Here is a 27976-nt window from a genome sequence, read left to right on the forward strand (position 1 = left end):
ATCAAATGCATTTGAAGGATTTATAGTGGGGGGGGGAGTAAGAAAGCTATGATAAGATCAGTCATTTATTTACTTATTTTCAGATTACACTGCCCATCTCAAACAGTGCTGGCTCCTAACCACACAGATCATTAACAAAAAGCAAATCCCCTCCCATGTAATAATAGACAATATAAAAATACAAAACATAAAATGGCAATCAGCTGTACAACAAAACAATCACAGGGGGACTCCCACTCAGTTGACCCCTAATGCTTGGGGGAAGACCCAGGTCTTAATGGCTTTTCTAAAGGTAAAAAGAATTGCGGTCTATTGTATATTGGGGGAGGGGGTGGCAAATTGTTCCAAAAAACAGGGGCACACACTGGAAAGTGTCCACAGGAAAGCCACATTTCTTAGGTTACATAAGATGGGCAAGATTTAAAAGAAGGAACCTGGAGCATGCCTTTTCTGTGGAAGTTATTGGGAAAAGTAACCCGGTCCTATGCCATGTAAGGTTTTAAAGGGAATCACCACCATCTGAATTGAACACAGAAGTCTATCAGAAGCCAGCATAAACATTAACACACTTGGTCCAAAATAGTTTTGAATAAAAGGTGCTGTGCGAGCACTATCATGGCTAGTGTTCTGGTGAAGACTTGCTCAGTAGCTTATGAGTTCTCAGCTGAATTTCAGTTCCAACCGCAGTACTGCAACACCACCAATTGTGTCCATCCTGGCTTCACCACAACTACTGCTTTGGATGCCCAGTAATCAGCATATGCTCCAAAGGCAGTTCTGACCGTCTGAGGCTGGAAGCCAGCTCAGAGTCCCAACAGCCTTTTTCCGTCAGGAGTCAAAAGCCGTCTGCAACTATCAGAGTCCCAGTAAGATGATCAGGAGCATCCTCTGTTCCAAAAAACAAAAACAAAACAATCCCAACTGCAACACTCAAACTTCAAAACTTAACACTAACTCCCACCATATAGCTTAAATCCATCATAAAATCCCTATTGGTTGCCATCTTAAAGAAATGAGGCATCACTACTTCACTATCAGTAGTATAAAGTACAATTTCTGAATTCTCAAAGGGTAAAGTTATCATGTTTAATGCATTATTTAGAGGAATGTACCTGGAGCTAGAACCCCTAAACGTGAAATATGCAGTAATGGAACTTTATTTATATATTTATTTGATTTATATAATTCCCTCTGTATTATTATCTTATAACCTGCTGAGAGATCAAGAAACATCACCTTCATTCTGGTTCCATCAGAAGATCAGTTTTCAATCTGACTGAGTCGCCATATTTAACCTGGATTCCACCATCCAACAAACAGCATTACTCCAGACATGTGACATTCTGCTTTGTCAAAAAATGAGTTAACCATACTACTAGAAAAGGAATCATATTTTTACAACTTGAAAATCAGCAACTTACAATGTAACAATGATCTAAAGTAGCCTTATAATAGAACTCGCAGGAAAACAAAACTTGCAGCCCACGCTTAGCTACTGTGAAAACTGTGAAATAGTGGAAAATGCAGGATTAAGAAACAAGTGGTATCAACCAGATCCATCATAGAAGACTTGGAGAAGGGAAGGGCAATTGCATCAGAAAGATCTTGCCTGTAAGAATTTCTAATGCCGTTAAGAATCTCTAATTAATTAATTTATTAAGTCTGTAGTCTGAAAATCAGCAGTTGTATTGGCAGAGAAGATGGAAAAAAATCTGTCATTTCATGAAGCAACACTTTGTTATTTTCCTCCTAGCTATTGAAACAGACCCAAGATGGGGCAGGCATGATCCTGCTCTTTACTTAAGCCATTACTTCAGCTGAGTAGAATGGCTCTAAACTGGGTTCTCTCAAAACATTCTGACAGGTGTCTTATTCACTTTACCAGCAGAAAAATGAGGTGGTAGGAAGAAAAGAGAAAGGTTTTTCCTGCTCTTAATTTGGAGGGGTGGCAGAACTCTATCAGATGTTTTACTCAAGGCTATCTTAATTTCTCCCTGTCCATTTTCAAAGAAGGAGAAGTCACGTCTTCTCAAAGTCATTAACACCTCAACATTAACAGCCTCAAAGTCATTAACACAACATAGATCCATGCCATGCTGTGGTTATTTCATATACAAGAATAAAAAGATAATAATCTGAGAACAGGTGAATATAAAATTCAGATCAACTTTTAACAATGACTACCAGTGAAAGCTGGCAGACACAATGCACTGAGAAGGGGGAAAGAATTTCTAAACAGAACACTTCCTTAACAGGACACTCCCAGAGTGAATAGGTTTTTGAACACTCACAACATTCTTGAGTGTTCTCCATCATTATTTACTTTCTTCCGTAAATAGCATTGTAAAGTATTTTGCTTTGAGACTTCTTGCAACATATACTCATTATCCTGGCGATGGGCATCTTTGTATAAATCCAGAATCTCTTAAAGATGTTCCCTTACTTGCTGACTTTTTCTGTTGTAAGTCGAAGTGACATTAATGGAAGAGAGTTTGAAATGGAGCAGCATACAAACTTTAGTAATAAAGTTCCTATAAATCAGGTGACCAACATAGCCAAGTTAATATCTGACAACTGAAGTTAATATCTGACAACTGAAAGCAACTCAGATAAAAAGGCAGATTACTTTTTTAAAACTTATTTATTTTTGCAATATTGTAAACTATTCAATCCCCTGAGGCTTTGGGTTGTGAACAATGAAGTGGACATAAAAGAGGAAGCAAATAAACTTTGTATATTTCAAAACAGCAGGTTAGACATGATCCAAGCCTGTAACGCTTTATATACCAATAAAGGACCACATCACATGAGTTTATTTTCAGGAGAGGAACAATCTCTATCACTTACATGTGAAGTTTTCCCAAAGGAAAGAGAAAATAAAGTTTTGTTAAAAAGTGGGGAGAGGGAGGGAGAGAAAAATGCACAGAACATTCTTCTTTCTGAAAGTGTGATGAAGAGAACATGGACATAACGACACACCTTCTCTGTAATAGAATAGAGGTATAAAGTCATTCTTGTGTTTCACAAGTAAGTAAAATATATCCTATTCCAGTGAACCCTTAGCTGGGGTTTCAATCATAGCAACTAACTATTTTATTCTATGTTGTATTATTATATAACAGAGTCACAAGTATCCACCATGGCTGGCGCAGGATATCTTCACTGTGAAATAAATAGATATGTATACATATACTCACATCACATATACTCTGTGACAGGTGTAGATGAATCAAGGAAGATAAATAATCACAGTATGTAACTGGAAAAAAAAACCACTTATGGGTTCATTCAAAGAAAAAGGAACTTGTATTGTATATCATACAATTCCCGTATTTCCTAAAAAAGCACCATATCAGCAGGGTTTTTATACATTTTATTAAGTAAGGAGAACGTTAGAATAGATATGTTATGTTTCAGTTGTCCCCTGAAAAATTAATCCCTTGGATGTGCCAGTTGACAATGTGAGTTCTCTCACTTTTCCCTAAAAAGCAATGTATACCACCTACATTACTTTCATGAAGAGAATAATTGCTTTTTAGAGCCATGTATTGCTATTGTTAGATGACAACATATCTTAACGTATTCAGTTCAAGACGCTTGCATCCTTACAGTACATCTGTAATGACATGAGTTCTGACGTTCGTTCTTGCTTTCTGAAGCTTAATCACTGAAGTAGTTAAAGGAGAAAGCTATTGCAGATATGGCAACTGCCACAGCTATCACTACTCCTGAAAAGAAATAAAAAAGAATAGAAAGATAATACAAATTAGTAATTTTACTTTAATTCGTCTCCAGCTAAAAACTGCATTTTTACTAGTTTAATTTTGTAGTACACTGTTTATAGTCTTTCTCCTGTGGATATATTTTGGGAGGCAGGAAAAAAGTATATTACTAAAATAAAGAGTAACTGCAACAGCAAAAGAATGCTAAAAAATCAAGAACCAAAACAGCCAAGTCAATAGACAATGAATGTTCTTTACATTGTCAGTCTATCTGCCTGTCTTCCGCAGTTACTCCTTCTTTAACAATCTTTAGGACTTGGTTGCTTAGCAAAGCGATTGCTAAGTGAAACTGCAACTGTACTTACATTTTTATTTCAACTTTCCTTTGCTTGAGACAGTCATAAATATGAGGATTGTTTGCCAAGTTATCATTGCTGTAACTTCAATTGGTTGCTAAATAATGACTCAGTATCTATCTATCCATCCATCCATCCATTCATTTATTTAAATTTATATAGACACTTACCTCACAAATGTGACTCTGGACAGGGTACAATAAAACTAATGATTAAAACAATCTTAAATAACCATTAAAACAATTAGATATAAATGTAAAGAAGACTGTGTGAGAATGCTTCAACAAAATTGATAAATCATACTAAAAGTGACTATTTTAAGCAGTTCAGGAGTGGCGTAGCCAGCTCTGGCTTCCTGACCCCAGACCCTCCCTTTCCGTTCCCCAAATCTCTGCGTCTCATTCGCCTTCTTCCAAATCACTCTCCCCATATCTACTACCTAAGCTCCCAGGAATGCCCCCCCCCACCCTCATCTCCTAAGGGACATTATCTTCAATGCAAATAAGTAGGTGAAGTGTCAAGCGTCCTCTTGCCAGCTGGCCCCTCTTCTTCTTCTTATGTCAGCACTAGAGTAAATGCAGGTTGAAGTGCTGACAGCTAAAATATGCATACCCATATTTTGATGTAGTTTCAACAGTAGCATTTCTTTTGTCACTTGCTTCGGTTGTGTATTATCTTGGAATTCCTTTGGCAGGCTTACTTCAACTATAATTAAAAGAAATAAAACAAAAGCATGAGTTTATACGTTGCTTGAACATCTCCAAGCCAATGTTCCTTTTCTTCGTCAAATTTTTTTTTAAAAAGGGTTTTTTTCAGAGCCCAGGATGGAAAAACCAAGTCTATGTATGCAAATTCTTGTTGCATAATTTAATTTTGCATACAAGATATAAACAATCCTGGGTCTTACTTAAGACATCATTGCCTTTAAACTCACACCCAAGGCAGGTTATCCCAAATAAAGCACATGGAATATTTTTTAAGACCGTATTAGTAATTATTAAATACCTGGGACTCTAAAGAACTGAACAAGAAATGAATTGCACTATTCTTTGAAAAAACTTGGAAGAAGATGAAAAGTTTTGTATTATTAATTTTCCTTCCCATTTGTGTATAGCCAAATATACATGATTACTTTCACACAAAATTTTCCCAAAGATTTCTTGCATAATACTCAGCATCAGAAATTCTGTGCTATACTTATTATTATTTGAAAGGATGATGTATAAACTATGTAAACAGAAGCTTTTACATAGATCCATCCCAACAACGGAGGCAACATTGTGCAACATTATCTCCCCAAATAAAGAACACCTCAAAGTAAGACAATTCTTTTTTTAATATTTCCATCTATGAACACTTTTCTGAATGCTCACAGTAAACAAATACAATATAAAAGCAATGAGCATTTAAACTTAATAGTCAATGAAAAGCCTTCATAGTTATAGCAGATAAACCAAGGTGTTAATCTATTTTGATATTAATTCATGTAAGCTATATTTTCTGCACTGTTCGATTTTAGGATATTTTTCAGAAGAGAGAACTCCATGTTATGATTTGCCAACAAGTACAATGATTACTAAAATCATGGACTAATTATTCTGTACGTAAGTAGTCAACATTTCTATAGTTGCAAAATCTAAGAATCAACAGAATATATTCCACAAGTTAGTTTACTTAACACAATGGAATATTTGTCATTGTAACCAGTCAGAACTATTTAAAAAAATGCTAACTTATAGAAGAGCAATTAAGAGGCATAATCATAGTATTGTGTTCCTTAGCTACTGGAAATTCTACCCAGGTAATTTCTACTAGACAATGCTGAACGTAAATTTTAGGATGATGTCCTAGGACAACCTGTCCCTTAGTTTTTACATAGAAATAGACTTTACAAATCTGAATATCCCATGTGGCTATCAGATATTAAAGCAGGTACACTTGGAATCTATGTCATTAAAATTGGCAGTGTCATATTTGTTCTTTCTTAATAGGCTGTGAGGTATTGTCAATGTCAATATAAAATGAAATAAATTCAGCAATTTGACCAAATGGTTTTTACACCTTTCTGCTGTTTTTCTAACAAACACTTATTTAACATCCATAATGGGGAATGAAGAAATAAAAATGAAATCTGAAACTGGCAAACAAAGTTTAAGAAAGAACGCCACCCCATCACCCAAATGTATTTCAGCTTTTTAAATTCCAACTTTTGGCCACAATGGAACAATTCTGCTTGCCTTGCCATGGAAGTCATCTTAACCACAACTATTCTAATGCACATCATGGCTACTCTCGTGTAGAGACAGGATGCCCATTCTTGGATTCAATAAATCTTCAACTAGATTAAGAATAAATTAAAGGGAAGAGATTATCCTCAGTGAGGTACCCACAATCTTATTTGTGTTTCTCTGTTCAAAACCTTTGGTAAACAGAAGCTGAGTCGCAGTCAAACCACTTAATGTATATTTTACTTTTTCATAAGGAACAGAAGTTCCTAAAATATAGATCTGTGAAATATCTATCAAATTATCAGCTGCTCAGAGAATTGTGTTTGACATTATAGTTCAAACATAATTAAAATGTTTTAACTAAATATAAAAACTAACAGGTTTTATTCAGTGCAATAAATTGCATCTAGGAGAGGTCACTGAGTTAAACTGAGAAACAATACACTGAAAAAGCAGGTCTCTTATTTTTCATCAGCTGCTCTTGTGCACTATTATACAGTTGAAAAGATTATACAACTGTAGATAACACACTTGGGATATTGAGATAATTTCCAGAAAACCATCTTTTGTTTCCTTTGAGATGCTTATTCTCTAAGAAGCCACCATCCTTGTGAGAAGGATTTTGGGAGAATGGAGAATTGTAAGCTCATTTTCTGAATTTTTTGGTTTCGCGTTATCCAAGAAAGTGAATTTGTGGTGTTTTCGTTTCGATAGTCAAGATATAAAAGATCCAGTCTTTCATTGGAAAAAAAATCTATTTTTTTGTGCTTCAGTTAAAGATTGTTCTACAGCTTACCATTTATGAAAGGGCAAACGTAAGCGTGCTTGAATGAGCTTCTTACACCAGCTGGAAAAAAACTGAATATCACTATTGTTCCTACTTTCTTTTGACCTGGGCTACGGTCTGCTTCAAAACAAGAGTCTCCCAAATTATTTTAAGCAAAAGAGTCTCCCAAATTATTTTAAGCAAAAGATAGGTCCTAGGACATTTTGTTGAACATCTCCTAGAGTGTCTTAGTTGGTCCTTAGCTCCAAGGAAAACTAATAAACATACTTTGATCATAGAGTTCAAAATCCCCCTAGTAATTAAGAAACATTCCTTTAAAAAAATTAAAATAATTTACGTATTAAAATGCTATTTTGCAATGAACTAATTCAATGCCCTTAAGGTTACTATCTGGTTACAAGTTTCAAAAGTGGGAAAGACCCCAACAAAATTTCCTTCAAATGTTTTGGAGATACAATACATCATGTGCCTTTGGAAACCATTTAAAGTATCGAACATTTGAATGAGCCTGAATTAAAACATGGTTCAGTTTCAGATTTGGTTTCTGAGTAATTCCTAGCAGAAAACAATCTGATTCTTAGCAGTTACATTTACCTGTATTCACTTCCTCAGCAATATGCAAATCATCTGATTGAACAGCTTGATCCATCATTTCAAGAAAATGCTCCTGAATTTCCCTGATTGTCTCATCACCAAATTTATAATCACAAAGCAACACATTGGATCCCACAATGGGAGTGAAAACTCTACAAGGTAAGATGTGGTATTCCCTTTCGGAGTCTAAAACAAAAAGAAAGGGAATCCCTTGTTAATTACTAATAAAAAAAGCTTTAAGAGCACTGTTGTACACAAATAATGGCTGCACATGTAATTTTTAACAGCATAAGACATTTTATACATGAATGAAACACATATACAGCATCAACACTACTTTTGAAAAAGCATAATAATAATAATACACCAGCAAGCTCCCAGCATCCAATTTACATTAAATTGACTTCTTATACTTTTAGAGTGCATTGAAGAGTGTTGCCTGAATCTTTTGGGTTAATTGATAAGAGATAAAGGCACGTTACCTACCATGTTTCCCCAAAAATAAGAGCCTGTCTTACATTTTTTTGAACCCTGAAATAAGCGCTTGGCCTTATTGCCATGCACTCAAAAGCCCAATTGGGCTTATTATTATCAGCGGATGTCTTATTTTGGGGGAAACAGGGTAGTTGGGTAATGAAAGGTCTGTAAGCAATCAACCAAATTCAGAGAGCATATTTCAACCCTGAGCTACATATATTCTCTTCTGTTGAGGCAAAGGTGGGACTTGGGAGAAAATGCTGTCAAAACTCAATTTCAAAATGATTGAATTTGAGCAGCACAATTATGTACAGGCTTTTTGTTTCTTTGTGTTTTTTATAGAGATAAGAAATATTTAAGGGTGGTAAGGATGGTTACTTCTATCCATGTCCCATCCCACCCCCACCCCTACCCCCTGCCTTAAAAGTCCCTCAAAAAGGTAAAGTGCAAATGAAGAAAATGCATTTATACTCCCTCTGATGACTTCGGAGCACCCATGGATTATCTGTTGCGAGCCTTCTAAAAATTAAAGGCCCAATCCCTAAAACAGCATCCAGGCTCAAGATAGGATGAAATTGTGCTTAGAGGCTGATTGCTAAGCATGTCCTATGAATAGGCCAGAAAATATTATTTATTATTATATTACTATAATATATCCATTTCCTAGAAAAAAATGGTACTTTTAATCAAGTACTGCTTGCTGGGCACCACAGGTAACTGAGATCAGAATATCTTTCCAAGCCATGTCATCAAAGACATATTCTCCATGAAAGGTAGGACACAGTGAATCAAAAGAATCAAGAGAAGTATATAAGTAATTGGCAACATTTGTCCTTGAGGTCTGTGACAATAAAAGAGGACATTAAGAAAAAAGGAAACATGGAAGGGAGTAGAATATCTTGAGGAAAGGAAAGTAATTCTGAAAGATTTATGTTTCAACAGTAAAATGTAGTCAGCATATATCATGCAATAGCATTCACATACAGTATAAACACAAATATGCTATATGAAGAGTTAGTTAAAAATTATAAGCCACCTGGCCATATTAGTTAAAGATGAAAGTTTTCCAAAAACAGATACATTATCATTGTGAATAGGTGTCTATTTCTGCTTAGTACATGCAGAAGTGTGGGAAAACAAAAAGACAAGAGAAACACTTTCAGTTTTTACTAATCTATATGAGGCCATAGACATTATTCAGCTTGATCAGTTCATCAAAAGGTAACAGGAGACCCTCAGCTTCTGAGAAAAATATAAATGTAAATTAAGAGGATAAGGTGTTTGGAATTCTCTATAGACACATTGGCACACCATATTAGGGATTCCAGGTATAATGCTGGGATGCTTAATATAATTTCCTTCAATATAGGGCAGCATAATTCGTCAAAAATGCTAAGTAGGTTCTAGCTTTATTGACACATCCCTTACCTATTTTCTAAATATTGTAGCAGACAAGTCCAAAATTAAAATACTTATAAAAAATGCACTTTTAGAAAAAAATGTATAGAATAATGCACATGTAATGTTGATGCACTTTCTAAAAATCACACACTTACCATATTTTTCGGAGTATAAGATGCACCAGAGTATACGACACAGCTTAGTTTTTGGGGAGGAAAATAAGAAAAAAAAAAATCTGCCTACCAGGTATTCATCTGGCTAACGTCCTTAGTTTGGTCAGCTTCAGCACATTAGTTTTATCCCCTGCTTGGGGATAAAAACAGCTTCTAAAGCACAACTGATCTTTGGAGAGAGAACCAATGAGAAAAGCAGGCAAACCAGAGATCGCTTCACTCGCTAACGCCTTGTTAGGGCTAAAAAAAGCTTCACAGCTGAGAGTCGGAGGGAGCAGGCAAAGCACGTAGATCGCTTCACTTGCTAGCACCCCGTTAGGGCTGAAAAAAGCTTTGAAAAAGCTACATTCGGAGTATAAGATGCACCCAAATTTTCAGCCTCTTTTAGGAGGGAAAAAGTGTGTTTTATACTCTGAAAAATACGGTATGTAGAAATAAATTCAAATAAAATTAGTTTGGAGAAACTACATTAAATTTTAAAAAGCATATGATTGGGTTATTGGGCTCCTTCTTCTCTTACTTTTCTTTCCTGGTATTTCATTGACAAGCAAATCTTCAAACAATATTTCACAACGATCAGAGAGAGTGTTTATTATATCTCTCTTCAAGGCCTATAAAAAAACACAGAATAACATGTATAAAAGCTATGTATGTGCAAAACCCACCATTCTGAGCCAATCCTTGGAAGATCCATGAGGTCAGGAAAAGAAATGAAGTGCTCTGGAGTTCTATACAACATTTTGTAACCGGTTTTATATATTCCTAATACACGCTCCTTCTAAAACTTATAATATAAACTTAATACCTGTTATAAAAGAATTGAAATTATTGCCAGGGATGCTGACTCTGAAGAAAACCAAATGCATTCATCTCTGCAGAGGAAAGTGTGTGTGATAAAAACAGGTTACATGACACACTGTCAAAATTTAGCCTGCCTTCTAGCCTGCTTGCCAATTTGGGAGATTGTCACAGAAATGGCAGTAGAGTCTTTTATCTGTAATATTTTTTTAAAAAGATTAAACTATTTGAAGAGAGGCCCCTGATACTGGGCATCCTGTCTGATTATTATTCCTTCAACAGAGGAAGACTGTGCATATATCACTTTATAGAAATCCTGCAGATACTGAAAGTGGATTGAACTCCCCATGGGGCTATTATATGCATAGTTTGAAATCAAAGACAAGAAATGCTCCTTATTCTCATCATCTTTCATTTTCTCAGACACAAGCAAGAGGCTCTGGCTATGTTCATATATCACACTCCATTGGAAAAGTCGTTTGTACAAACCCAGGACTTGTACAAACATAGCATAAAGAAATCATGACGAGACACAAACTACCATTGAGTCGTTAAAAAAAAACCCCATATAACAATACCTCCCAGGTCTTAACTTGAAGAAAAAAACTTTAGAATTAGCTACACTTTCATTAAAAAACATTTTTTAAGACCATCACCCACTCTAGTTATGCTCACCCTGTCAACACTATCCCCAAAATTATAGTTACACAATCAGATGTTTGAAGATATACTGGGATGATAAATGACAAAACTAGGGAGGGCTAATATAGATTTGAGGTTCTGTTTTGTCATTTTTGAAGAAAAGCTTGCATGGAACCTCTGGTCAAAATTTTATGGACTATTGCAATTATATCCCTTATTTATATTAATTACTAGGAAAATCAGAGATCTTGGCTGGAACATGAAAACAAGCAAATTTTTCAAAAATGGGGGATAGGATAAATACCTGAACAGCATCTTTAACTTTAGGCTTGTTATTATGGATGTAAGCTTTACATTTTAAAGCTCCTTTAAGATTTATGGAACCACTGCAGATTTGAACTGTAGCTGTTGATCTGGAGTTTGTACTTTGCATCTGAAACAGAGAAGAGGCAGAAATCACAAATAGTACATATGTTAACCAATTCCACCCTATTTTTAATAACTGTAAACTCTGCTGTAAATGTGAAGTTCTATTTTTATTTATGAGAGTTCCACATCATTGTAATTTCCAAACGGTCCTTTTAGTTACCAACATTAACAGACATCGAAATGTACAATATTGAAACATCCACGATAAAGAAATAAATATAATAGTATAGTAAACAAGATAGCATTACACCAATTATCCCCAAAGGTTCTTTGGAATAGTTCCATTTTAAATAACTTCCAGAAGGCTAATTGAGAGGGGAGAAATTTTATTTCCAGAGAGAGGCTGTTCCATAAAAGAAGTACCTTTCAATGAGGAACACCATCAGGATTTTTCTACGTTGGAAAATGCTTAATGCATATTCTTTATTAATATTTATTAAAGTGATCTGCATTCAAGCTGAAAGATAATAGACTGTCTACAGCCTCCTAAACAAATTAGCAGATATTTCAACCAGCTTTCATCTTTTACCAACCATGTTACAAACACTTTGAAGTTACTCATGAAAGTGAAAGCGGTCTGGGGAAAAAAAGGAAAACTCTCAGAAAACCCTTCTACCACCTTCTACTGAAGATTTTCATTATTCTTATGTTTGCTGAGATGGAGAGACAAGACTGATAATTACCAATTTGCCTAAGGCTATGAACTGATATGTAAGTGAGATCTGAATGGAGGATGTCCCATCTTACTTTTTAACCCCTTTGTCAAAAAGTTTACTTACCAATTGTGTTAAGACCCTAACATCAAGATTCCTAGTAGCTGATGGCATATATCCTCTTGATTTTTTCTGTAAAGATAATTCAAGTACAGAAGACAGCTGAACTGAAAAGAACATTGGTAAGTTCAAATGCTAAACTAGAATCTATCAGGGGAAAACATTTAGACATTTGAGTATTTTATTAGGTTTTAGCTGTGGGGTTTTGTTTTTTTTAACATGATTGTGTGACAAAAACATTTAATGAATAAGTGAAGTTTTCCACCCTTCTGCAAAAACTTCTAATTCATTTTATAGGCGACAACAAATGTTCTGCAGTTCAGCTAAGTTCTTGATAGTCAATGTTAATATATATGCCTTTAAATCAATCTTGAATGCTGGTGACTGCCTAGACAAGTCTGTGCAGTTTTCTTGGCAAGATTTTGAAAAACAGTTTGCCCTTGGTTTCTTTCTATAGTCAAGAGTGACTGGCCCAAAATCACTCATATGGTTTTGAGCCTGAAGTAGGATAAGGACACACTGCCCGTTTCTAACCTGGTGCCTTAACCATTACACCGAAGTAACTCTCTAATACTACAAAGTATTAGTTTATTTTTAAAAATGTACTCAAAATATGGTAGAATACAGAATCAACTAGGCGCAACATATCAGACTTGCATGATCACCATACTGGAGAACATAATGCTTAACTCAAAGAAAATTCTGATGATGATAGGGTATTTTGCTTTGCTTGGGGTTTTTTTTTTTTTTAGGTATAAATATTAATAACCACTCTACAGATATTGTACATTGCATTCTCAAACAATGTGACCTTAATCTTGATTTTTAATGCATCGAAATAAAGCTACAATCTATTAACAGAACAGATACTATGCAAGGATTTTTTTTCTGCTTTGATGCAAAAGAGGCATCCCTTCCCTTTGCAGATGATAGCTAGCAACAGGGAGAGAGAACCGAGCCAGAAGATAGGCTGAGATCTCAACAGACAATCAGTGGTGCTGTGATGCCTACCAGAATCCTTCCCTCTTTGCAGTTGACAGTTAGTAATAAAGAACCAGAGAAAGCTGGGCCTTTAACACGCAGTCAAGCTGCAGTTAGGATAATGAAGCAGGAGAAAAAATGGCTGCCCTCCATCAGGACACAGAGTTGCAGGCTAAGCAGCATACGTCAGCAGCAGCGAACAGAGAAAAGCGACAACTCCGACCTCGCAACATACCCACAGATTCTAAACTAAAAATAGGGGCCCAATGATGACAGGTTAGAGAGCTTGTCGAAACGTTGCCAAAAAAGAAAACCTTTAAAGTGTTGGTTAGGATTTTAGCCAAAGTTTTAAAAGACCTTACAAAGTGTTTTGTTAGGAGTTTAGAGGATTTTGAGCTGGGATTTTAGCCAGGATTTTAAGATTTTAAGCATTTTAACTAACAGACTTTTAATGATGTGGGAAAACACCCGAGATTTTAACTTTTTACACACACACACACACACACACACACACACACACACACGATCTTTTCAGTAACAAATTAAGAATAAGGATGGAGAACTGAAGCTTGCAACAATAGATAGAAAAAACCGGAAAGAAGAATTACTTGGATCATGGTTGGATCCAATTTTCAAAAGCATCTTATCAATCGGTATAAATAGAATAATGACATGGAAGAATTTCTGGATCGAGAAGAGACACTAGCAACCCAGACTTTATGTTATTAAAATTGCAAGTGAAAAAGAAGTGAGGCAACCTGAGAGACTTTTCAAGAGGCAGCAAAGAGATTTACTTGTTCAGATTAAAATCCTCTCCCAGGAAACTGGATATGAATAGATTCAGGTTCTTTTCCTACTGAATTCAGTGTGGTTTTTTGCTAAGAGAAATAACATTTATATTTCAAGCCTTCTTGATGTATTAAACCAAGAGGAGTGAAATTAACTTTTCTGACTGCAGGCAGAATAACTGCCTTTTATGTAAAATAGTGATCTTGTCCTTCTCAATGGAACATGTAAAGCTAAACTATTATGTTGTCTATATGTAATCATCTACATGTATTTATGATAATTTCAAATAAATGTTAGTGGGCTAGATGGGCAATTTTTTGTTTTTTTTTTAATTTAAGTTACAGAAACTCACCATAAGAAACACATTCTCTGAATCAACTGTCTGAATCAATGAGTTCCCTACTCAAGGCTAAGATTGGTGGGTACTGTAAAATCTGTGAAATTCCATAAGGGAGAGATTCTGGTCACAAATACTGCCAGGAGAACGATTTCTGTGAAAAGGACTGAAATGTATCTTTCATTTGCTATGTGAACTTGAAAAGGAAGTGTAAACTGCAAAAACTGTCAAACATGGAGATAAGTTCACTGGAGAAAGTTGATAGGATGCCATGAGGCTCAAAACTAATGAGTTGCTCCCATTCTTCCTTCAGTAGAAGAATAGCTTTCTGAATCTTTAAAACTATTTCATGTAACAGAAGAATTATCACAGGATAAAATGATGAGCAAAGTATCTCCATGGAATAACATTTCGCTTCTCAGAAAAAGAAGGCCCTCTTGATTTCAAGTGATGCCCACTGGAATGTCAGGCTTAAAGTCTACATCTGCTGTTGTGTTAAAAAAAAGGGGGGGGGAATCATCTGAATTTACAACTGGCTGTTTGATCTGTTCTCTTATTGAATGATACAATAATATAGGCAAGTGGAAATCAAGGGAAAGAATATCTGGCCACGTCTCCCTTAGCATCACTGGCAGCTGGGAATAGAGATTTAGATCATCAGAAACATTTTGCTAAAGTGATTTGGTGCCATCTTCTGGTTAATTATGCAAACAGACAGGGAAAAAGGACATTTAAGGGCATTGATAGGGATAGACAGATAGATAAGGCAGGGATAGTGAAAGCTGGAGACTTTCTTTGTCAAGGCATTAATACTAGGATTTTGCCTGTAGAAGGCAGGAGCAGCATTGAATAAGCATTATTAGACTCATGAGATCAAACTAGCAGGGATAATTTCACTGACTAGTTTACTATAAGAAGAATCCTTTAAAGTAGTGTATGATAGAAACTATTAGGCCATGAACGATTTCACTATGCATTCTGTACTTAGATTACAAACTGAAACCAGAGTTTACTGTTGCTGATCAGACTATTCTAATGTGGTGAAGAATACCATTTATGGAGTGCCAAATAATTAAACCACTCTTACTTGAAGCCATTGGCACAGACAGGAATAAGGAGAAAGAACTAAGACATGAAAAAAAAGGTTTTTTTTAAAAAAAAAAAAGAAAAGAAAAAAACTAAGCATAATTATTGGTATTCTAAAAAAATATGGAAATAAAGGATGAGATAAGAACTAGGGATCATTCTAGGGTAAAGCAAGAAATGATTAGGGAGGAGACAGAAAAAGTTAATGTAACAGCAGACTTTAATTATGCATTTTTCTATTGTGCTGGATAGTAGGAATGTTTAAAACTTGGTCTCCTTCATGTACCAAAACAGGAAATGTTCATTTCATCATAAACTGTACAGAAATGTTTTTGGAAGTTAGAGGGGAAGGAAAATCCACATGAGACCAAATTAGATCTCTGAATATATATATATGCAAAACTGAAATGGACAAAAGAAAATTTAATGTACAGGTAGTCCTCGACTTACGACCACATTGAGCCCAACATTTATGTTGCTAAGTGAGAAATTTGTTAAGTGAGTTTTGCCCCATTTTACAACTTTTCTTGCCACATTTGTTAAGTGAATCACTGCAGTTATTAAATTAGTAACATGGTTGTTGAGCGCATCTGACTTTCCCATTGACTTTGCTTGTCAGAAGGTCGCAAAAACTTATCACATGACCCCAGGACACAGCAACCGTCATAAATATGAACCAGTTATCAAGTATCTGAATGTAAATCATGTGACCATGAGGATGCTGCAATGGTCGTAAGTGTGAAAAATGGTCATAAGTTACTTTTTTCAGTGCCGTTGTTTAGCAACTGTTCAAAGCGATGCTGCTGCTGAAAAAAATGACTTACAACCATTACTTGCTCTTATGACTGTTGCAGCGTCCCAACTTGTCCTGTGGTCATGGGATCAAAAGGTGAGCACTTGGCAACTGGCTCACACCAGTGGTGGAATTCAATTTTTTTTACTACTGGTTCTGTGGGCATGGCTTGGTGGCGTGGCAGGGGAAGGATACTGCAAAATCTCTATTCCTACCCCTCCAGGGGAAGGATATTGCAAAATCCCCATTCCCTCCCCACTCCTGGGGGAAGGATATTGCAAAATCTCCATTCCCATCCCACTCTGGGACCAGCTAGAGGTGGTATTTGCCGGTTCTCCGAACTACTCAAAATTTCTGCTACCGGTTCTCCAGAATCTGTCAGAACCTGCTGGATTTCACACCTGGCTCACACTTATAACAACAGCAATGTCCTGGAGTCATGTCATCACCATTTTCATCCTTCCTAGGCATCCTCAAAGGCAATGGGGAAGACTGCAGATCACATGACATCTTGCTTAACGATGATGGCAAAAAAGGTCATAAAATTGGGTGCACTTAAGCGATGCCTTACTTTTTCTGGTTCCAACTGTGGACTACCTGTATTTTTTTCAAAATGTCCTGAAATAAGGAGATAAACTCTTCCTCAATCTCTACATGGGTAATATGGATTTTTTTTGTAACCGTAATTGTATATAATAGTTTTGGGGCTTGTTTAGACATTCATATATGAGCCCTAGTGAGATTTATTAATCCTAGCTAATGTCCATTCATAATCAATTCTTAAAAAGCCTCTACCTTAACACATTGTCCAAATTTTATCATTATGCATTATGAAGTTACTAAATATCAATATACTTATTCAGCATGCACTGTATTAGTGGTTTACTTTAACAAACATTTCAATTGTTTTTAATAGAGCACTGAAAAACCTATCACGCAAGCAGCTACAGAGGACAATAATTTCAAGTTTACATTTTTCACCACCTACCTGTCCTTCCAGTAAGTCAGCGTCTTCTTCTCTGGCTTGTCCATTTATCAAAAAGACAGCCTTCTCTATCTGTTGAGCCCAATGTCCTAATCCATTCTATAAAACAGAATCAAAAAGAGTAATTTTACTAAAAGAACTACTATATTTCTGACCAGTGTAAGTGAAATACATTTAATAATTTTAAAAGCTTAAACTGCAGGGCAACCCTCAGATGTTCTCTTCTAAATGTAATTTAAATAATTTTAGATCATAAAGCAGACAAGTTGATTCAGTCTAATTTTTGATACTAGTTTCTAAAGAACTCTAAAGAACAGGTCTAAGCTGTCATATGTGGATACATCTACAACAGTGTTTAAATAAAAGATATGACATGATCTCTAAGCCACTGTTAACTTAGTGCAGAGGTGTCAAACTGGCAGCCTGCGGGCCGGATGCATCATGTATAGGCCACGCCCACCCCAGCAAAGACAAAAAACATCGCAATATGTCACAATACATCACGTGATGCAATCGAGTTTGACACCTGTGACTTAGTGTTTCAAGGTCTTACTCTTCTTTGAGTTTTGACATGCTAGATTACCAATGAAAGGATGGCATGTTATTATCCAAGTATTTGTTAGTGAATGGCCACTATTGATGATCTCTGACATTTACTGTTATATACCAGTGCTAAAGGATGTACAGTATTTTTAAACCCATAAAGTTATGTTTAACCCTTATATTTCCATTCCATTGCTCATTTTGATATTGGATTATCAAAAGTAGCAATTGACAGTGTTCAGAATACATATAGTACTGATGATCTTTCCTAAAATCAAGACAAAAACAGAAAGAAGTTAAAGAAAGTCCTGTTGGAGAAAAAAGTAGCTGTGTGAGGGACTTACAAGAAATTAGTTGACAACTGTTAGGATACCAAAGAAAGAAGTGCAGGCAAAAGATTAAGGAAAGCAAAAGAGTGACCTAAGATTAAAATATTCTAGTGAAGAAAGCAACAAAGCCAATAAGAGTTAAACATTATGATATAATTAATAACACAATGTGAGGGGTTTTTTAATTACCCTGGTATTTTTTTCTACGTTGTGGCTGGCCAATGTGGCAGGGAGAGGAATATGTATATTAACATTAATTGTGCATTCTAAAGAGAGCCAAGAAGCAGAAAGAGTGTTCTGGTATTTCCAGTCGGCTGGCTTAGCTGTACTCTAAAAGGGGGGAAAAAGAGGCTCAATTACTACAGTAAATAATCCAATAATCTCAAAATATAAATGATAAATCATCCAATTTACATGACTCAATCTATACATTTATTTATAAATTCAATAAGAGTTATCCTGACATAGGCACATACAGAATTCTAGTTTGCGTATGTGTAATTGCTGCTCTCAAACATACTTCTTTCATGCAAACTTTAAACAGCCTCTACTGAAATCTAAGAACAAAGCTATAATTTTTATTTATTTACTTATATCCCACTGTTACTGTTTTCATAAACCACTCAAGGCAGCAAGCATACCTAATACTCCATCCTCCTCCAAATTTTCTCACAACAACCAGAGCTGGCCTGAGAGAGAGTGTGAATGCCTGGCCCAACCCAGTCAGCTGTCATGCCTAAAGCAGGACTAGAACTCACAGTCTCCCAATTTCTAGCCTGGTGCCTTAACCACCAGGTAGATGGTTCCACTTAAGGTACCACTTAATGGCAGGTTAACTTAGTTGAGATTGGCAACCCAAATTCAAATAGTTATTTGTTCTCACCCAATACAGAACCTACCTTTGGATCTTGCACATCGTAGGTACGACAAAGTATTCGTTTCCAGTTAAGGAACAGTAACTAATTAGATTTAAGAGATACTACAGTAATAAGAAGTGCTTAAGACTCTTATAATGAAACCCCTCCCAGCCACCTCTAAAGATCCAAACTAAAATTCAGTCTGTTCAGGTCACTTTTTGCTTCCTTTTTAGCTAACATAAGCAACAAACAGAAAGCCGTACATATCCAGCACTGTTGCTTGTTTATGTGATAAAATACATTCTGTAGTTAAATAGGCACCATTAATACAACTACTTCAGTAACAATAGTTAACTATAAAAAAATAAACCAAGGAGCTGTTGTTACTCTTCTTGGCCACCAGTTAATCCTTCTTCTCCCATTCTGTCTCTAATAGGCCTTGCTACTATTGAAAGCTGAAACTGTGAGCCTTCTTGACATGAATGGTAGAGAATGAAAACATCAATATTTATTGCTAGAGAATAAATCTCTTACTCTTTACCTATTAAGTCAAATCACACCCTAGAATAGTAATAGAAAATATATGGTGATTCAGATGTAACTGAATCACAGTATTAGTACCATTGGCCAATCTGGCTAAAACAGCTGGAAGTTAGAAATAACATAAAAGGCAATGGTTCCTCCACTACTGATTTAGAATCTGGATTCCCATCTTTTATGATATGATCATGTTCTTAGTTATGGCAATGTGTTGCAACGGTAGAAGAATCACCATATATTTAATATTCTAGTGTAAGATTAATTAACTATGGTTATGTAGTTGTCTCAGTACAATTGTCCAAGTAGGTTCAAGAAAAAGAATGTAAAAATACGGCTCTTGAGAAAGGCGTTTGGAAACACAAATGAATGATGGCACATAGAATGGTTGCAGTTTTATTAGCCAATTTTTTTTTTAAAAAATCTTATTATATTCATCCTGTAAATTGCTCAGAGGCTCCAGAAATGGAACGGCACATAAACTGTAGCATTAAAATAATAATGAATAAAGATGGGATCAGAATGGAATTCTGATGTGTAAATACACTGCTCCGCTTCTTTAATTCAGTAAATCTCTATGGAACATTTATTAATAAATGAGAAAAAAGCAAAGGAGCTCAGTGTACTATCGAAACACTCATTTCCTCCATTTTATTCTATATTATACACCGTATGTTGAACATCCATTCAATTTACTCTATACTGTTGCATACAGTGGTATCTACTGTACTTACTAATATAATGGCGTCTGACACCTCCAACCCCACAAACATATTTTACTTCCCCAATTCTGTTACATCTTCTGCCCAAATTTGTTCTGAAAACCTTTCTAATCCTCTGAGCAGCACAACACGAAAGGGTAGAACACGTCTTTGAATAGAAAAACGTTCCCAAAGATTTGAACATAGCACTTCAATATATCAATTAACTTACATTGTAAAAATAGCAGGCTATTGAATTTTGTTTTTTGCTTTTACTAACTGAGATCATAGGGCAGAGCTAGCTACAAAACAAACTAACCTTTATCTAATTTTGTTTTTGTTTTTGTTTTGGAATGATTTGAATTGTGAGTGGTATAACTGTGCAAAGGTAAAGCAGAAGTAAATTATCAACTGTAATTTAGAAGGAGCATAGATCTATGATATGAAAACGGATGCAAAAAGGATACTTCTTTGTAGTTGAACAAAGATGAAGCACCACTCTATCTGAAACATCTTCTTCTGCGATGTTCCACAATCTCTTTCTAGCTACAGACTTTTCTACTGCAAAAAGAAGCTTGGAGAAAAGCAGAACAAGAACAGAGTCAAGTCTGATTCTTAGGTACCTTATCTATCCATCATGGTGGTATAGAATAATATTAAACATATAGAGTTATTCAAGCCTTTATTAGATATAGCTCTTTGTATTGCTTAGTAGAAATACCCAGTGCTGGAGACAGTTCAGGTCAGTTTATGCTTCCTTTTAGCTAACATAAGCAACAGACAGTTATGGAGACGGTTAACATAACCCAGATGCTTGTCCTTGAGCATCAGAATTTGGTAGTAACAGATTGCAAAGGGAACACTGATGCTTATGGTACATGTTGATAATATCAGGAAGGATACCACAAGTGTGAAAAGTAACAGTAAGCTCAATCTAATAGTTTATCCAAGCATTCTAATGGAAGGGGTGCTTATCATTGTGTTGTCTATTTGTTTCAAATGTTATTCACAATGCTGTACGTAATATAAAGTGAAGCTTGGTCCAGGCTCTTTTCCTGAAATTGGTTGGCAAGGAACTTAGTGACTCACTGTAAGTATCTATTAAAGCAGCGGTTCTCAACCTGGGGGTCGTGACCCCTTTGGGGGTCGAATGGCCATTTCACAGGGGTCGCTAAAACCCTCTCTCGCCCCCCCACGCCTTCACTCACCCTCACCCTCTGCCTCTGTTGGATCGCTGGTCGCTTACCCTGCCCACCCCCAATCTATTGCTGCCTCTTGAGTCCCAGGTGATGGCTAGAGGGAAAAAAACTGTTTAAATTCTTGCTGCGGGGCTTCAAAGGGCCGCCCTACAGGTGATCAGTGTTAAAAGAAAACAAATGAGAAGACCGGTCTCCAAAAATAGAACAAAACAGCCTCTTTCAGCTTCAGCATAGGTTAATTAGCATGATTAGATCGGCCTCCGACTCTCAGCTGATTTGCTCTCAGCTGTTTTGCGCAGGCTTTTTTGCAAGCTCTTGTTTTGCAAGCTGCTAGAGTAGATTTTTTTTTCCCTAGCTAAAAGGAAACTGAAAGTGAAGCAGGCTCTGCTGCAACGTGACAAAATGAGGCAGAGAGAGAGATTTCTTTTTCTTTTTCTTTCTCCTCACCAAAAAAGGTAGGTGCAAACAATGGGAAATTTAGGGCAAAAGAGGAGAGTTCAAGATTTTAAAACACAAAAGAAAAAAAAGCTCTATTTAACTAGGGAATTGTAATAATTGAGATACTATTAATTGTATATTGTGTTGAAAGCAGAAATGCTTAAGTTGTGGTTTGGAGGAATATATGGGGGAAATTATTTGGTTTATTATTATTGGTAAATATAATTAATTGATCTGTAAGAAATTGGATTACTTGGAAATAATTGGAATATTCATGTTCATATTGATTGATATACAAAAAAGATAGTTATATAACTAATTGATTTATATTAAAATGTTGAATTTGTATTAAACAACTGTATTACATAATTACATAATTAACCAATGTGAGGATGGATATAAAAATAGATGACAATGGGAAGGGGTATAATATAGAATAGAAGGGAAAAATTGAATTTGATTAAGATTAGAGATGAGGATGAAGGGTAATATTGGTTTTTTAAAAAAATAGATGAGGAATAAATATGGCAAAAAGAAAATATAGAAATTGTAAATTTAATTGAAATGACTAAACACTGTTTAAATTTGTGAACCGGCCAAATACTCTGTTCAAAGAAAATACATTGTATGTTTGTATGGGTGTTTCTAATTATTGCTATTTATTCATATTTGTTCTCTCTTATTCTTTAAAGTTTAACAATTCATTCTTTATCTTAATATCTTTATATTTGTTTGGGGTTGGTTTTCTTCCCTTTCATCTTTTTTATTGTACAGCAATCTTTCTCCTCAATCTACCACCTCTCTCTTTTCTTTCCTTCTTACTTTCTCTTCCCCCCTCTTCTTTTCCTTCCTACTTCCTCTTCCTTTCTCCTTCTCCTCTCTTCCTCCCTCTCTTACCCTCACTCCTACTCTAATTTTCCTTCCCTTCCTTCATCCCTCTCTATTGCTGTATCCTTTTATGCATATGGACTACTCAGAGGGCTGAAAAAATTATTTTTGACTGGTCCTCGCACTTTTGAGCAGTCCTCAAATTTATGACTGTCCTCACATTTTACGTTTTTGCCCTATCTTGTCACCATGGTGAAGAGAAGCAGTTGTGAAATGAGTGACACGGTTGTTAAGAATGCTACAATGAGCATGATGACCAGTCATAAGTGCAAAGACTGGTCAAAAGTGCGAGGACCTGTCAGAAATCACTTTTTTCAGCCCTCTGGGTAGTCCTTTTGTGCACATGGACTACTCAGAGGGCTGAAAAAGTTATTTTTGACTGGTCCTCGCACTTTTGACCAGTCCTCGAATTTACAACTGTCCTCACATTTTACGTTTTTTGCCCTATCTTATCACCATGGTGAAGAGAAGCAGTTGTGAAATGAGTGACATGGTTGTTAAGAATGCTGCACGGGCATATGTGAGGATGGTCATAAGTGTGAGGACCAGTCCAAAGTGCGAGGATCTGTCAGAAATGACTTTTTTCAGCCCTCTGAGTAGTCCCTATATACATAGCCATGGCCACCCGGTCACATGACCAGCTAGCCACGCCTACCCAGTCACATGACCTCCAAGCCACGCCCACAAAATAAGCCACGCCCACAGAACCGATAGTAAAAAATTTTAGAACCCACCCCTGGTTGGGGGTCACCACAACATGAAGAACTGTATTAATGGGTCACAGCATTAGGAAGGTTGAGAACCACTGTATTAAAGTATATTGTACTTTGTTATCTCCAAATACTTTGCTTCTCCTTTTACGGGAGCATTTCATCTACATATGTATGTATATATGGTATGTGTCTACATTATGTATTTACGGTATCTATCTATCTATCCATCCATCCATCTATCCAACCATCTATCTATCTATCTATCCATCTATCTATCCATCTATCTGTCGTACCCCATGGCAATCAATTTCATTTTGGCAACTTACATAGTAGAAAAGAAATGTTGTTAACTATCTACAGTAACTGTAAAAAATGTTTGTAAGTAAAATAAGAATAAAAATAAAACAAAACATGACTTTTATTATCTACCTTCCTCAGGATATTTTGGATTTCTTTTGCCAGCTCTGGAACTGAAATGATAAAAACACCAAGAACTAGCAGCCCGCCAGGAAGCATTCTTGATACCTAAGAGAATCAAATACAAACATATTACTACTAACTACTACTACTACTACTACTACTACTACTACTACTACTACTACTACTACTACTGGCCTAACACTCCTGCTTTGAAAGAGGCAGTGGTACACCCATTTCTCAAGTGGCCATCCTTAGACCAGTTTTTCATTATAGACCAGTATTTAACTTGTTGAGAAGGTGGTCAGTCTGCACCTGATGAGAACTTTGGAGGAAATAGATTGATGTGTTTCAGTCAGGTTTTAGGATGGGTTTGAATATTGAGGCAGCCTTGGTCACACTTGTTTATGATTTGTGGCAAAGTCAGGATGGTGTTGTGTATCCAATCTTGTGCCCCTTGATCTCTCAGTGGCTTTTGATAGTCATAATAGCCGTTTAAGTAGTAATTTATAGCTAAACAGATTTGCAATGGCTCAGTTATTACTATGCTTCATGGCAGCCCAATGAATCTTCATGTCCTGGTTCTACCTCCTGCTTTGGAGTAGCTTTGGTAGTTCTACTGTGTTCTAGGACAATGGTCCTCAACTTTTTTGGCTCCTTGGACTGGTGGTAGCAGCGGGGGAGGGGGGAGGACATGGTTTTGTGCATGCACCACTTGTGCAAATGCAACTTTGTGCACTCGCCCACCGCTTGGGCAGTCCGGTTCACAATGGGCCACGGGCCAGCACCGGGCCACAGACCGTTGGTTGGGGACCCCTGTTCTAGGATGTACTTTATGCAACATCTTCTCCCTAACTCCAATACGAGAAGAAATATGGTTCTCATAATCTCTGGTGAGTAGAAAGTTAACACCCCCCCACCCCAAAATGGAAATAATTCCAATAGTATGATTTTGTGAACCTAACATAGAAGCATGTCACCATATATTTCAGTCCGTTAACCTTTCTCATTGCTTCATGGGAAATAAAGAAAACCATACTTTATTAGAAGAAAATGATAATACCTATTTTAACTTTAAATATGCAGATATTCAGTGTTGGAGAGAACTACCCTAACCCCTTGATTAAGAAAGAAAAAAGAAATGCAATGTTCTGAGAGCAGAACTCAGCACTATTGAACTCAGACTAACCAATCAGAGATCAGTTTGCCAAATTTAAATATAAGAACCTGATTAGTCCCTTTTTCACTGAAAAAGGGACTAATCTCCTGCTGCCTCTTAAGATGACAGTCATGGTTGACAGCAAAACATCAGAATGCCAGAAAACTAGATCCTGTCTATTCATTCCAAAAACTCATTACGGTTTGAAATTTTTTCTACCTTCCCCAAACAGAAGGTCTAGAACACGGGTGTCAAACTCGATCACGTCACATGACATATTGTGACTTTTTTGCCTTTATGGAGCTGGGGTGGGCGTGGCCTGAGTGTAACATATCCAGCCCGCGGGCAACTAGTTTGATAGGCCTGGTCTAGAGGTATCTGCCTTAGGTGTATATGATAGAACATCTCACCCACTTGAGAATGTCCTAGTCTACCTGGCAAGCAACAAAGCTATATTCAATATGGCAAAGCATATATAGTCAAAATTTTAACATTTATGAATGTTCCATGTTTAAATTAATGTCTAAAAACAGTAGAAGGCAGCGTTAACTTAAAAAAACAATCATTATGAAGCTGAGACAGGCTTACAAGAAAATTCCTTTTCTATGGCAAAGTAAGACAATTTTTATTACTTGTCTGGCATGTGCTGTTGTCCATTCTTCATCAATATTAGACAAATCTGTATGGTGGTTTGCACTACTGTTACTTTCTTCCTCTTTTACAGGAGTTCGAATAGCCAGCAAAACATAGTCTCTCTGCTGGGAACACTGAAAAATAGAAAAGATAAAGTTGCATAAAGGACAAAAAGCAGTCCATACAGACCATTTAAGGGCACTTTATACAATGGCATCAACTGGACCTTATGTAGCTTATATATATTTCTAAGAATTCATTTATAGAGTATCTCTGCAGTACACATCATCAGAAACTTGATTCCAAATGAGAAATGCAGGAATATCAAATGTAAAGCAAGTGTAAATAGCCATATAGATAAAAATGGCTACCAAAAAAATTTCCCTTTAAGCCCAGGGCTTCCAAGATACACAAAAAAATATTTTAACACCCTAGCATTTGAAGCATTCAACAACATCACTTCTGTTAAAAACCAATCATTATTAATCCAAGAAAACTCTATCCTAAAAATATATTAATGGAACAGATTGTGAAAAGAAGAATATCAAATGACATTTTAACTATGGGTACTGTACACAGCTTTACTGAAGGCCATCACTCTGCTAAACAACTAATTCCCACAACATTGTAAAACTATTTACTAAGATTGTATTACTATTATTCTTCTCATCCTTCCTATTACCTATCTCCTCCCACTTATGACTATAACCATGTTGCTTGTATTTTTACTATATATATTGTTCTGTTTGTTTCCTAGTATGATTTGATTGCTTATTAGTAACCTATGACTACCATTAAGTATTGTATTTTATGATTCTTGCTGAATGTATTTTTTTTATTTTTTTCCTTTTATGTACACTGAGAGCATATGCATCAAAGACAAATTCCTTGTGTGTCCAATCACACTTGGCCAATAAAGAATTCTATTCTATTCTATTCTTTTTTTTCTGTTTATACAGTACATTAAGGAAACCTCAGTTTAGACAACACTTCTAAATGACAATAGCTAATGTACAGATATGATGTTGGAATTATATTTAAATATATACAGAATTGCATAATTAGTGAAATACATCAATAACAATGAATAAAGATGTACATTGGTAATTGATGACATAAACTGAAGTTGCATAGTGTTTTCTTCTCAGAAGAGACTTCAAACTGCAACAGAGGAAGCATAGGTGAAAAAGTACAGCAGACTTACCTGCCCTACTAAAAGACCAGTAATAAGTCTTTTTGGTTTAGCAGTCAGGTCTGATAAATATTGTCCAACAGCTTCCTCCACGAAGTAGCTTCTTCCCATTATTGCAAAGACTCAATTGCCCAAATCATAAAACGTGTAATAAACGACGAGGAGATGAAGAAGAGGCTCAATTACTCTAGAAATTAAGGGAACAAACAGACCTTAATTTCTACTCTTAAAAAGTCAACGAAGGGGAAATGCTACGTAGAGATTAGTATCATTGCACCATATGGATTTTTTAAAAAAACTTCAACTTTTTCATCTCCACCCTTGCAGCCCTCTCAATGCAATTTCCTATAAAGCAGCTGCAATCCAAATTCACCTTTTTCGCTTTATTTCATGTTTCCCCGTGTTGTCTTGCTATACGGACCCATCCAAAGCATCACCCGGATTCTTTCTGCCCCTTTACACAAGTACTGATGTGTCCCTCTGTCCGTCATCTCTCCGCGCCAGTACTCGCCTTCCTCCAACAGGACGCATTCAGATGACGTAATCACGCGCTTCGTTCATGGCAAAAAACCCCAACCCTTCGTATTTCAAGCATTTCTTAAGTAGTACTAATTGTTTTTCTTTCTTTTTTGTCTCCTATATCATAAAGCTCTGAAATAGCAGCTTCCTGCTTCCCGTGTGTCCTTTTAATTTTTATATAAACCAACGAAATCGCCTCTTCTCAAATAAATTCCGCCACATCCAAGATGGCATAGGCAAGGCGGCAAAAACGCTGGATGTGTTTCCGGCGGCAGACGAATCATTTCCATCCTTAGGATGAGAAAACTGTTTGCATAGCTTGTCAACTGCCATACGCACGGGCTTCAAAACTCTCAGATCCCCCTACAGCCAGCTGGGAGTGGAAGCCATTCATATCAATCAGGGAAACTCAAATCTTTCACACACATCCACTGTTGTGTTTCAAATGCCGACATCCCCGCGATGCAAAAAAAAAAAAAAGTGAGAACCCCCGTCACGTT

At 36.2% G+C, this 27976-nt stretch overlaps 1 protein-coding gene across 1 annotated transcript; it reads right to left on the reverse strand.

The window, feature by feature from the left end:
- Positions 1-54: 54 nt before the first annotated feature.
- On the reverse strand, positions 55-27956 carry ODR4 (odr-4 GPCR localization factor homolog). Its single transcript, XM_034409608.3, has 14 exons — positions 27331-27956; positions 26970-27144; positions 25765-25899; positions 23986-24081; positions 20786-20892; positions 19123-19159; positions 18413-18553; positions 17355-17450; positions 12387-12452; positions 11483-11611; positions 10259-10349; positions 7688-7873; positions 4691-4783; positions 55-3728 (listed from the first exon to the last, which is right to left on the reverse strand). Exons 2-14 carry the CDS (start codon positions 27066-27068, stop codon positions 3661-3663), a joined length of 1344 nt encoding a protein of 447 aa, XP_034265499.2. The 5' UTR covers positions 27069-27144; positions 27331-27956; the 3' UTR covers positions 55-3660.
- Between the last annotated feature and the right edge of the window lie 20 nt (positions 27957-27976).

The sequence above is a fragment of the Pantherophis guttatus genome, chromosome 3, assembly GCF_059756535.1.
Source record: "Pantherophis guttatus breed Tessera chromosome 3, ASM5975653v1, whole genome shotgun sequence".
NCBI lineage: Eukaryota > Metazoa > Chordata > Lepidosauria > Squamata > Colubridae > Pantherophis > Pantherophis guttatus.